At 40.7% G+C, this 13,557-nt stretch overlaps 1 protein-coding gene across 1 annotated transcript; it reads left to right on the top strand.

The window, feature by feature from the left end:
• Positions 1 to 454: 454 nt before the first annotated feature.
• On the top strand, positions 455 to 12,760 carry ddx23 (DEAD (Asp-Glu-Ala-Asp) box polypeptide 23). The gene is made up of 17 exons (XM_079674009.1): positions 455 to 610; positions 1,654 to 1,856; positions 2,029 to 2,154; positions 2,294 to 2,387; positions 3,350 to 3,415; positions 3,510 to 3,648; positions 3,737 to 3,870; positions 5,342 to 5,454; positions 5,575 to 5,718; positions 7,028 to 7,253; positions 7,865 to 8,010; positions 8,100 to 8,277; positions 9,569 to 9,811; positions 10,223 to 10,374; positions 10,468 to 10,576; positions 11,288 to 11,462; positions 12,079 to 12,760. Exons 2-17 carry the CDS (start codon positions 1,654 to 1,656, stop codon positions 12,300 to 12,302), a joined length of 2,472 nt encoding a protein of 823 aa, XP_079530135.1. The 5' UTR covers positions 455 to 610; the 3' UTR covers positions 12,303 to 12,760.
• The last annotated feature ends 797 nt before the right edge of the window (positions 12,761 to 13,557 follow it).

Below are 13,557 nucleotides of genomic sequence, written 5' to 3'. Positions count from 1 at the left end.
GAGACTAAGGAGGAATTATTATTTTAATTTACATTACTTTTTTTTTTAAGTGCATTGCCTGCACCCTGCTGCTGCTCAGAGGGAGCAATGTTTTTTTTAAATTACATGTTCTATTGAAAGTTTACTAACATGTCCAAGTTGCACATCTTGACACTAAACCAGTGTTGTTGTTTATTACATATCTTTGTGCACACTATTTTTCTTAACATTTATAATTTAAACTTTTAAAAAGTGGTGGGGACAAAATTAGCCATTTCAAAAAGTGGTGGGGACATGTCAAATGACGCCTATGATACCTAATCATATAGTATCAAACTCTATAATCTAAACCTCAGTGCTAACTTGTAACACGGTTGCCACCTTGTGCCTGAAATAAATCTAAAATGTTTTACACCCAGGCACTACATGTGTTGCTGTACCAAACAATTGGGGACCTGCGAAAATCCCATCCATTGTTGGGAAGTGTAGTTTAAACAGTCGAGGCTGCTTTCTGTGTGGAGCGCTCAGAACTACGACTCCCACAATCCCTTGCTAGCAGTTGCTCGTGTCCAAAATGGCGTCTTCTTGAAGCGTACATACATCGCAAGTGTGTTGTTGACAAGTGATTACGGTAAGTTTTAAATGTTTTTAACCACACATTTCACTGTGATGTTGTATAAAATATAAACATCTGACTCGCGTGATGTTTTAGCGTTGAATCTTTTGGCAGTTTACTGGAGAAAATGAGCCTCTTTGCTAAGTTGTTAGCTAGCGTAAGGAGCTAGCTTGTTCTCTCTATCTGCATTCATTTGTAACTCCCATTTAACACACTTGATTGTGTTTTAAGTCCCTATGACACTTTAAGTTTTCTTACTGTGGCTGTTCAAGTTTTATGTGAAACTAGATCAGGCCTGAAACTTTTTCCGTCAGACTTAAAACGCATGTTAGCTTCAGACACTCGCTGCAGAAACGTATAAATGCATGCTAAATAATAAAGCGGTCATCTCTATGTTCCCTGGGTCTTGACTTAGGGTTCGTTTCGTCTCGTTTCGAAGAAGGAAACGCTTTGTTTTAATAGTTATGTTGCCAAAGTCAGTACTATGCTTCACACAGGCTTACATGTGATTTGTTGTTTAACATTATTGATGCTTTCCTTTTTTTGACACTCTTTATCAATGTTGAGATAAATCCTTTGTTGATTCCTTACTCGAGAAATGAACAAGCACCAATTACTCATCGTAAAACAAACCATTGTAATATAAGCAGCTTGTTAAATAAACAGCGACAATATATTTACTGATTGATGTGGGTATAAACTCAAAATGTAAAACATTTTTTGCAACTGCATTTGTAGTAACTGTCCATCTGAACATTTGGAGACATACTTTTAAGCGAGTTATACGTTGTTGAAGAGTGTTTCCAAAACAACTGACCCCGGAAACATTGAACATTTGAGGGGAAAAACAGTGTCCAGTGTCTTATCGGAAAAATAAGATTTACTGACCCTGTGAAGAAAACCTGTAAAAGTAAATTGCAAGTGCCATAGCAGCTTGACTGTAGGCTGTTCATTAATGTATGTCCTGAAATGTAATAGAGCACTTTTTCTTATCAAAAATGTAACTAAGTGAATGTGAAATGACTGCACATTTGTCACTAACTACATGCTCCTTACAGATGGCGGCCGACCCGGAGAAGAAGGAGGAGAAGAAGGAGGAGAAGAAGGAGGAGAAAAAGGAGGAGAAGAAGGAGGAGAAGAAGGAGGAGAAGAAGGAGGCTGACTCCTCAGCGTCCAAAGACAGGGAGAGGAAACGCAGCCGTTCACGAGAACGTAAACGCAATGTTCCTCGCGAAAGGAATCGCTCTAAGTCTGTAGAGAGGTAACTCAAATGCAGCACATATCTGTCTTTAACGCCAGACTAAATGAGTAATGGTTAAAAAATGCATTATAGCATTTGTCCTAGTTTTGTTTCATTTCGTTTTTGCATAACCAAGCCCTATTTTGAATGATGATGAAATTATAATAAACATTATATTTGTTTTTAATGACAGAGAACGACGAATGAAAGACAGAGAAAAGGAGCGTGACAAAGATAAGGACAGAGATTTGGGCAGAGAAAGGGGACGCAAGGAAAGAGACGTCCATCGACGTGATAAAGATCGCGGCAGGAGGTCCAGGTATGTGAATGCTGAAATACACTTAGTGAAATAGAAATGCATCACACATGTTTATTTACTTTCATTGCGCAAAAAACAAATGGATGTTTTCCTCATAACTATTTATTAACATCTGTTTTAAATTCACGCTCCTTCTTAGAAGTCTCTCACCCAAGTCCAAGGAAGCCAAATCAAAGAGAGACAAGCAAATAAAAACAGAAGAGGAGGAAGATGGAAAAAAGAAGAAGGAAAAGGTAAAATGGGTTTTGCTGAGTCTATCATCAGAATACCTTTATTAGTCCCACGGAGGGGAAATGTACATAGTTACAGCAGGAAAAAGAGCCACAGACAGCTTAATGTTACATAATATGTGACATGCATTTAAAAAAAAAAGTACTAAGCTATGATATAATAAAAAAAAAAAAAAAGTTACATAATTAAAAAAAATACACATCCTGTAACAGTTCTACGGATTTAGCAGCCAGGTATATATTACACAGTTATTAACGCCATCTGTATATATTGCACATATTGCACATAGTTTGTTGGTATTTAGTAGGGCTGCACAATTTGGGGAAATAATCTAATTGTGATTTTTCTGACAGATTTGCGATTCAATTTGCGATATTTGTTTTTCAGCGACCCAACGGAAGTTTATTGTAAAATGCGATCATATCTCCGGCTAGGAAGGTCGTATCAACGTGCTCCCGTCTCTATCACTCCCGCAGCCCGAGCTACGAGTGAAAGAACTAAACTTACATGAAACTTCTGTTGGGTTGCTTTAAAGTCAAGCTTCAGTTTAAGATTCACCCTGTCATAGATGTAAAACACGTGATGGAGCATTACTAACCTGACTCAGATGGTTTGTTTCACCAAACCTTCTAGGAGAGCTCCATTGGAAGCCATTTGGAAAAGTATTTCAAAAAGACTTGGCAGGTGATTGGATCAATCTGTCTATCACCTTCTATCATGGGCCACTTCTGATTGGTTAACAATGGCTGGTACATGTGGAGAACAGCACTTCTGATTGGTGTGGATGACTGACACACAAGAAGACTTGTTGACATTTTTTTTTTTTTGCGCCATTTAAGATTGCGATTTCGATTTAAAATCGATTAATCGTTCAGCCCTAGTATTTAGCAGCCTGGGCATCACTGTACTTGTTATATTCTGAAGTTGTTATTTCAAATGTTTGACCCATCTCGCCTCTCTTCAGGTCCAACCTTTATCTTTGGAAGAGCTTCTCGCCAAGAAGAAGGCAGAAGAGGAAGCGGAGGCAAAGGTGGGAAGTCTCTTGAGTTCACATTGGTCCTCTTTTTAAATCTTTAGGATTATATTTTCCTCGCTTCATATTTGATTGTTTTTGCCCTTTTCAGCCCAAATTCCTCTCGAAAGCAGAGCGAGAAGCCGAGGCTCTGAAGAGGAGGGAGCAACAAACCGAGGAAAAGAAGAAGGTGACGGAAGAGGAGAGGAAGAAGAGAAGGATGTTCCAGGACATGGGGAGAAAAATGATGGGTGTGTATTATCAGCCACTGGTTCATCAGGTTGTCTGCATTAGGTTTGTGTAAGCATATTGATAGTAACTGATAGTGTGGGTCAACAGAGGATCCCCAGGAAAGAGAGAGGCGAGAGCGAAGAGAACGAATGGACCGAGATAACAACGGGAATGAAAACGACGATGGGCGACAAAAGCTCAGAGAGGAGAAAGATAAAAGCAAAGAACTCCACGCCATCAAGGTCAGTCTCAGGAGAACCTGCACCGAGCAGATCAAATGGTGGCTGTTGGAAGCAAACCTTATATAGATTTGCATTCGCCTGAATCTTACACCCCATGACGACTGGATTTATGTCTCTAGCGGTGCGGGGTTTTGTTTAAACATCACCTGTACTGGTCGGTGATTGTAATCCCTTCCAGAGATTATTTTCTTCTAACCCTAACCCATATCATTGGTCCTCCTGTCATGTATGTGTTTCAAAGTGGATCTGTGAGTTTGTTTCCCTGGAAAATAGAAACCTCGCTACATATTTATTGTTGGAAATTCGACATCTGTGAAAAAGAAGGGAAGGCAAAAATAGTTTTCACTAATCTAATAGATGGACATTTTTTGGATCCGGAAAAAGAAAGCTAAGAACGTGGCACAAAAATGGAATCCAATCAGATTCATGTAATGAAATGGCAGCAAGGTTAAAAACAGAGATATAAATAGTCTATTTTCACTTTTCTTTTTAGAGTAATTATGTTTTTATGTAATTTGTATTCCATCATCACAAACTTTAAAGGTCCCATGTCATGGCTATTTCTACAGATCATAATTCCATTGTTGAGGTCTACTAGAATACATTTATATTGTGCAATTTTCCAAACTCACATTGGTTTCTCATACAGCATCTCTGTATAGTATGTGTATTCACTCTCTGTCCTAAACGGCTTGTTGGAGCTCCTGACCCCCCCCTCCCCCTCCCTGTGAGCCCAGTGGCTGTCTGCGAGATAGTGAGACACAGCGAAACCAAGCCCGAACACACACACACCCGCAGCCTGGCTGGGAGTTTGTGTGTGTGCTCAGGTTGAGTTCCGCGGTGTCTCGCTGTCTCACCAACCCCACACCAGTGAGCCAGCTCACAGTGTCCCGCTCCTCGCAGCAGCGAACCTCGCTGTGTGTGTGTGTGTGTGTGTGTGTGTGTGTGTGTGTGTGTGTGTGTGTGTGTGTGTGTGTGTGTGTGTGTGTGTGTGTGTGTGTGTGTGTGTGTGTGTGTGTGTGTGTGTGTGTGTGTGTGTGTGTGTGTGTGTGTGTGTGTGTGTGTGTGTGTGTGTGTGTGTGTGTGTGTGTGTGTGTGTGTGTGTGTGTGTGTGTGTGTGTGTGTGTGTGTGTGTGTGTGTGTGTGTGTGTGTGTGTGTGTGTGTGTGTGTGTGAGTGAGAACAATGGAAAAAGAGAAATGTCCAACGAGGCGTTCTGGGGCAGCACAGACAGGTCTTTTCTGTGTTAGAGTTTTACTCGCTACAGGGTGTACTTTAAGGGTTTTGACCCTGCAGACCGTTTACATGCATAAAAACCTTCATAACACAGGACGGGTAATAACCAGAAAAGCATGACATGGGACCTTTAACATAACATTTAAAAAAAACCTGCTGTGGATTCCTAAACATGACCAGACTAGATGACGACTCAACACGTGTGATTTACTAAATTACATATCTGACCCTTACAGGAGCGTTACCTGGGCGGGACCAAGAAGCGCCGGAGAACTCGTCACCTGAACGACAGGAAGTTTGTGTTTGAGTGGGACGCTTCTGAAGACACCTCAGTCGACTACAACCCGATGTGAGGAAACATGAACACAGTGTTCACTGAAACCTTTCTCTCTTTTAATTGAAGCGCATCTTTTGCCTTGTTTTGAATGTGTGTGTCTGAACAACTCCATGTTCCCACTCTGTCTCCCAGTTACAAAGAGAAGCACAGCGTGCAGCTGTACGGACGAGGCTTCATCGCCGGCATCGACCTGAAGCAACAGAAAAGAGATCAGTCCAATTTCTATTGTGACATGATGGAGAACAGACGAACGCTGGAAGAGAAGGAGCAGGAAGAGTGAGTAAAAAAACATCCACACGATCAACTCTGTGGCTTTGAGGAGTTCACTGAGGTTTGCTTTCAAGAGCAACTTGAAGTTTTGAATGTAGTGTAGTGTCATCAGTGTAATGACATGCCACAGTGACGCATCCTAAAACCCGGAAGTAAGTTAGCATTTTCCACTTCCAGTTCCTTCGACAAAAAAGCAATGCAATTTCTCTAAAGGGTTTTGGAAAATAGCTGGAACTAAAGTCTGTGGTCGAGACACGTTTAAGAGACGGATCACGTTTTGTTCTACGACATTAAATACATCAGCAGTGACCCCGCTGGTGATTTCTGAAGAGTTTACGTGTCTGAAAAACGATGGCTGTTAACATGTGGCTGAATAGGACTACAGAAGTTGTCCAGGCCGTTGTACGTCATTACGCCGAACACGTAAAACACTCCTCTAAGTTTGTTTGCCCTGTTCTGCTTGAAAGCAAGTCCCTGCCTCCTGCAGACTGTTCAAACAAACGCTTCAACATCTACAATTTTGAATCTGTATTTTTGAATATGGATCTTAAGTTGCGTGACGTTGAAGCAGCGACCCTGCTGTAGTTCGTTTATAGCATAACGTTAGCATTTTGCTTCTGGCGACTAGATTTATGATTCGAAAATGATAAAAGTAGGGTAGACATGTGGAGATTATCCGGCTGAACAAAACGTGATCCGTCTCTTAAATGTGTCTCAACCTCAGACCTTATTTCCAGCTATTTTCCAAAATCCTATGGAGAAATTGCATGGCGTTTTTGTCGAAGGAACCGGAAGGAGTTTACTTCCGGGTTTTAGGACGCGTCACTGCGGTTCTCTATAGAACATGAATAAAGCGGACTGGAAGATAGAAAGTCTTTTTGAATAGGGTTTGAATAAAAAATGGTCGGAAATAGGGCTGGGCAATATATCTATAATATAGCTATCGTGATATAAACCTTCAAATCGTCTTGGATTGAAATCCTGTTATATGTTAGTATAGTTCTTGGTTCAGATGAATACATTACAGTCAAATGATAGACTTGGTATCTTCTCTATTACCTGCCTTTACCCTCTTATCCAATGAATCAACATTACTGATGATTCTGGTCCAACATATTGTGATCATTGATTTTCCTCCACAGTATGAAAATGACTAAGACGCACATTAGACACAAATCTAATAGTGTTGTAAAAAATATAGATTTATCATATTAACAGTCCACGTGGATATGTGAGATGACTACATTTGTGTCATGAGGATAAAAGCAGCGAATGTAGAACGTAATCATTTCTCTTTACTCTCTCCTCCTCTCAGGGTGAGGCTGAAGAAGATGCGTAAGAAGGAGGCGAAGCAGCGCTGGGACGACAGACACTGGGGTCAGAAGAAGCTGGAGGAGATGACGGACAGAGACTGGAGAATCTTCAGAGAGGACTACAGCATCACCACCAAGGGAGGAAAGATCCCCAACCCCATCAGGAACTGGAAGGAGTACTCCATGCCGGATCACATCAACGAGGTCATCGACGCCTGTGGCTACAAGGTCGGTGCAATGAGGCTCCATGTCAACGCTCTTATGAATAGGTTATTCTTTATTATGTCAAACAACAAAGACTCTTGTTTGCTGTACAGATTGACAAGCCCTTGTGGCATTTTTTATTTTTTTATATAAATGTGTGGGCTTTTAGAAAAAACAATTGATAAAAGGATTATTAGTCTGAAGTGCAATAAGGCTCTCATTTTAGTTGTAAAGGAGCACAAAATGAAGTAAAATGCTCTTGACTTTTAGAGTTAAAATACATTTATTTGAATTTTTTGGATTTTCTTTAAGCAGACATACAAACTGATATATCCACTGTTCTTGACTGATTCAAGTTCATCTCAAAATATAGGAATAAATACAGGAATAAAGAAATTCAAGAATACGGTAAATAAATGTGATAAAAAAACAGAAATAAAAAAGTTTGGAAATAATGACAGGAATTTAAAAAAAAGACTTGGATGTATAAATACAAAAATGTAAGTATAAAAAGAACACACATTATTATATATCTTAAATGTATTTCTACATATATTTTCACTTACAAACTGATATATCCACTGTTCTTGACTGATTCAAGTTGATCTAAAAATGACTCCTCTCTTAAAATCCAGGATCCGACACCTATCCAGAGGCAGGCCATTCCTATTGGCTTACAGAACCGTGACATCATCGGTGTGGCTGAGACCGGTAGCGGTAAAACGGCTGCTTTCCTCATTCCTCTGCTCGTCTGGATCACTACCCTGCCGAAGATCGACAGGTAACAAAAGCAGATTCTCAAATCATCTCGTGTACACCCACTCATTTCTCTGTTTACTGATTTCTGTTACACTCCTGTCCTCTGTGCAGGATTGAAGACTCAGATCAGGGTCCTTATGCTGTGATCCTGGCTCCGACTCGTGAGCTGGCGCAGCAGATCGAAGAGGAGACCATAAAGTTCGGTAAACCCCTCGGCATCCGCACAGTGGCTGTGATCGGAGGAATCTCCAGGGAGGACCAGGGCTTCCGTCTCAGGATGGGCTGCGAGGTAAGACACGGGGACATTTAGGCCTATCTAGGAAAAGTGCCACGAAAGAGTAGAACATCTATACAAGCCAAGTGTCTAAAGTTAGGATCCAGTAGACACCTAAAGTCTGCTCCAGTACTCTCTGTGAATCATTACAGTCTTGATTAGTATTAGTAAAAGGATTTTCATTCTCTAACACTAAACCCCTCATATCATACACATGGTTTCAATAAGACTTATACTCTTCTGGGATATCTATGTTCTCTTTTTTGTGTCCTGGATACACGTCTATAGGCGCTTTCACACCGGAGTACTTTTCCCCGTGCTTTCCCCTTTTACTTCCGATAGTTCCTGGGATTTTGAGTTCACACCAAAAAGAGAGCTTCGTTCATGAGAACTTTGAGAAAATGAGAAAAAAGTACCAATTTCTATTGGCTGGGTGAATTGCAAATCACACGCCCCATAAAACTCTGAAAAGCTTTTTCAAGCCGCCATTGTATTTGCTGGGATTAGTATTATTAGCATTAGCATTAGCCCCGCGCACCAACGGAGAGAGACCAACTTATGGCAACACAAAAAAAAACGTTGGAGGTGTCGGCGTTCTGGCGATTTAATCCGGCCGGAAGTCCCCAACTTCGGGGACTTCGGGTGGCAGTATACGCAGTGAAGTTGTTTGCGGCCTGCCAGTAAACCCAAAGCTGCAGCAGAAGAAGACAGAAGAAGTAACGTCAGCGGCTTCATTTGCCTAATCCACCCCCAGGAACTTATTCCGGTGTGAACGCGATCTGCTCTTTAGTTCATCAGAACTAAAGAGTTCTGATGAACTAATTACGGCAAAGTACTGGGTGTGAAAGCGGCTAATGAATCTGACTAGAAACATGGAAAGTGCTCCCCCTTTAGCTTCAGATCTGGCCTGATAATCAGAACAAACAGGGCTTAATGAGTGATGTCATTTCTAAGTCAATCTAGTAAGGCATGGTATCTGACTATCTCTCTTATAGACTTAACAGTTATCAATACATTCAAAAAAATATCTGCAGCTGCATACAAAGTTGAGAATAATCTGTATTTACACCCCAAGATGACACAAATCAATAGAAAATGCAATAATAATAGTGATTCAAAGCAGTACATAAAGTTTACCAGACCGTATACACATCATTTTGATAACTGTAAACACAGACTGTTTTATAATAAAGCTTTGTCGTGACAGGAAGCCCACCGTGCACTTAAACCTGTTGGGTAATGTGCTTCATACACAACACACACTCATCCCCCCCCCCCCCCCCGTCTGTGTATCCTTCTCTGACAGATTGTGATCGCCACCCCCGGCCGTCTGATCGACGTTCTGGAGAACCGGTACCTGGTGCTCGGCCGCTGCACGTACGTGGTCCTGGATGAGGCCGATCGTATGATTGACATGGGCTTCGAGCCCGACGTCCAGAAGATCCTGGAGTACATCCCGGTGACCAATCAGAAACCAGACACCGACGAGGCAGAAGACCCAGAGAAAATGTTAAAGAACTTTGAATCTGGAAAACATAAATACAGACAAGTATGTCCATCCTTTACAATCTTAACTATTGTGTAAGGCGACTTTATATAGCACATTTAAACGACGAGGCAATTCAAAGTGCTTTTAGAAAACCGAATAAAAGCATTCAGACATGGTGCAAGATGCAGTTTTTGATTTATGCTCGATACAGAGGCACTGATGACTTAATAATGAATGACTGCAGGTGATGGATGACGGAAGGCTACACACTCTGGAGGGTTGTTAGTCTGGACAGGAGGAAAGGCACATGCATTATTGTTTTTCTTTGTGATCTCAGAAAGACTGAGTTCAAGATTATAAAAGCAAAGTCCCTTTTTTGTATAGATGCCATAATGAATCTGGAGATTAGCTTTGTAAGTGCTGGTTGCTCTCTTTGTGTATTTAAGTTGTGTTTGTGTCCCCCCCTTACAGACGGTCATGTTCACGGCCACCATGCCTCCGGCGGTGGAGAGGCTGGCCCGAAGCTACCTGAGGCGCCCGGCCGTGGTTTACATCGGCTCTGCTGGCAAACCTCACGAGAGAGTGGAGCAGAAGGTGATGCTCATGGGCGAGGGAGAGAAGAGGTGAGCGCACACAAACACGTAAACATCATACGTATTGTTTATTTCTCTGTTGAAGTTTCTTACTGAGGGGTTTTTGTTTTTTTTGTTGTGCAGGAAGAAGCTGCTGGAGGTGTTGGCGCGCGGCTTCGAGCCTCCCATCATCATCTTCGTCAACCAGAAGAAGGGTGTGGACGTGCTGGCCAAGTCTCTGGAGAAGATGGGGGTAAGTCAAAGTCAACTTTATTGTCAATCTTTCAGTTTGTGTGTACAGACAGAGAGATTGAAATGTCATTTCCCACAATCCCGAATAAAGAAATACAAATGTGTATATCCTATATACACAATCAACAGACACATTTATATATATGCACACATTAATACATAAATAAAAGCACAACAATCAATATATACAAAATAACAGTCACTTGAGAAAGTCAATGGACTCTTTAATGTTTACTTTAAAATTCTGAAAAACATTCTTAGTTATCTTTTGTTATTAGAATGGGATTGCAAAATTCCCACATTGTTTGAGAAATTAAACAATTCCTTTTAAATAGATATTAGAGATGAAAATAAAAAAACTAGAAATCAATTCATTATTCCAACATCAAACTCTTAGATATACTTTTTTTATTATGATATTTATTTTACTTGGCATGACATCTGGTACAAACATGCGTGCTGTGTTTACTGCTAATAAGCTAATGTTGCTAACCCTACCCAACAACACCGTTAGCATTAATTGTCATTGTGAGCATTTCAGCGTCCACATTTTTATGTAGTACAAATGGTTCCAAAACATTTAGTAAAAGTACGAACTGAATCCAGTGGATATTTGTGTTTGACGTCTGACGGCGGTAAACTGGATTTTCTCCTTAAAATACTGGAAATATAAAATGAAATGTAACCTTTAGTTTTCTTCTTCTTCTCGCAGTACAATGCTTGCACGCTGCACGGCGGCAAAGGCCAGGAACAGCGAGAGTTTGCTCTCTCCAACCTCAAAGCCGGAGCCAAAGACATCCTGGTGGCCACAGACGTGGCGGGTCGAGGTATCGACATCCATGACGTCTCCATGGTGCTCAACTACGACATGGCCAAGAACATCGAGGGTAGGACGCTCCCCCTCCCTCAGTATTTCTTTCTGTATTGGGTGTATCATTTTTCTCAATGTTTATTCATCAATCATGTTCTTTCAAATGTTGTCAGAGGATTTATTGGTTGGTCTAATATTTATCGGGAAATGCATTTTTCCTCAAATAAGTTTGTTATAATAAGCGTTTGTTACTAACTTTAGGAGTTTGAACATTATCTGAAAGGTTTGTGTCGAACATCAAAGTGCAACTTAAACCATTCCTGTGATTTGAGTAGATATTGAACAGTCAATATTAAAAATATAGCTAAAGGCTTTATATTCAACACATTTATATATATTATTATAGTTAGTTTGATGTTCAGTTCCAGATGTATTTATTAATTTAGGTATCTTTTAATTTGACTTGGATGTTCAGCTCAACAGTTTTCCAGGTTGTAATAAAGTCAAAGTGTTCATTTCCTTTTTTTAACTAGAGTTCTTTTCACTGATCCAGATTATCGACATTAGATATTCATTTAGTGATGTCAAGACTGTTGCTCGACGCTCATAACATAGAATGCACATAAAGAACAAGAAGTGTTAACTAAGCCCTCCTCCTCCTCCTCCTCATCCTCCTCTTCCTCCTCCTGCAGATTACATCCATCGTATCGGTCGTACTGGTCGTGCGGGTAAGAGCGGTATGGCGTTGACGTTCCTCACCAAAGAGGACTGTGCCGTGTTCTACGACCTGAAGCAGGCCTTCATGGAGAGCCCGGTCTCCACCTGCCCCCCGGAGCTGACCAACCATCCCGACGCGCAACACAAACCTGGAACCATCCTGACCAAGAAGAGGCGCGAGGAGACCATCTTCGCCTGATCCATCACGCTGTTATAGTTGGACTTAATAAGCTGAACACACATCAGGGTCTCAAACTGTTTTACCGTGTTGCACCTGGACATCATTTCTCTGTTTTGCATTCAGGACTTGGTCTCCAGTTAATTTACGCCCATTTATTTTTTCCTTTACCTTGTTTTCGGTCTGTTTTTTTTTTTTCTACCACACTGCTTTTAGGATTTAAAGACTGCTCCTTCAAAGGTGTGTACATGTGGACTCCTTGGTAGAAGTGATGGTGTAACTGATCTGCACTGTATAAATGCTTCTCCTCGCCTATCCAACGTGATAAACACCATCCAGGATGTGAGGCCAAGTGCTGTTTAACCTTGTTTTGTTAAAGAGACCCATGCCAGAAGTGACAGCCATTTTCTTTTACTTCAAGCATCCTCTGACTAAACTGTAATTCCTCATTTTTAATATAAACAATGGTATGAAGTGAATACAGCGCATTTGAGTGACATCTGTTCTAAAAAACTTCAAGCGCTCCAAGAGGCTCAGGAGTAATATGGAGTTTTGATAATAAAATGGCACGTCCACAAACCAATAAAAAAATCGGAATTCAAAAGTAGATCATCAGACTTTTAGTGTGGATAAAACTTAATGAATAGCACCTAATAATTCTTCTGTTCCAAGTTTTAGAAAGCAGGATTTCAGCAGTAGGTAAACACTGCTTGTGGCCACATATGTATACGATGTGCTGACACATGAAAAGTCAGGATCACTAAAGTTATTGTGATTATCCTAAAGGGAACATATAAGTATATGTTCACCAAATTATGTGTCAATCTGTCCAACGCTGTTAACTAAGAAACACAAATGTCCACCTCAAGTTAGTTTATGTAAACAAAAGTCTGTACAAAGGTTCTCGGCACTGCTCAGAAGTGGACTTACAACGGAGTGTATTATAGTGAAACAAAAAAAGGACCCAAACAATTAAAAGTACATAAAATGTCAAGTTTTTATTTTCTTTTTAGTCATATTTTTACTTAGCATTGTAAATCTATTTTCAAATAGAAAGCATTCTATACAGCATCAGGCAGGAAATGTCTCACTTTTTACACATTTGCTGTCTCTTTTGATAAATAGAGGGAAGAGGCGTGTTGGGTCACGCTAGCACGCTGTGGTAGTCTGGTGGATACACGGTTATATTTAGTGCAGTTATTGCATCACAAAGCAACCATCCCAAAAAAAAGTAGTGCAATTTTTTTTTCTTTAAATCTACTCACACAGAAAGAGG

The sequence above is a fragment of the Notothenia rossii genome (assembly GCF_949606895.1).
Source record: "Notothenia rossii genome assembly, chromosome: 4".
In the NCBI taxonomy this organism is placed as follows: domain Eukaryota; kingdom Metazoa; phylum Chordata; class Actinopteri; order Perciformes; family Nototheniidae; genus Notothenia; species Notothenia rossii.
Note: the sequence above shows the minus strand (reverse complement) of the source record. Positions and strands in the feature narration are given on the sequence as shown.

Bases quoted from the DNA above. Each gene is read 5' to 3' on its own strand.
- ddx23 (XM_079674009.1), top strand. From the start codon at position 1,654: ATGGCGGCCGACCCGGAGAAGAAGGAGGAGAAGAAGGAGGAGAAGAAG. The intron at 8,278-9,568 runs GTAAGACACGGG...CTTCTCTGACAG, and splicing joins GTCTCAGGATGGGCTGCGAG to ATTGTGATCGCCACCCCCGG. The intron at 10,375-10,467 runs GTGAGCGCACAC...TTTGTTGTGCAG, and splicing joins ATGGGCGAGGGAGAGAAGAG to GAAGAAGCTGCTGGAGGTGT.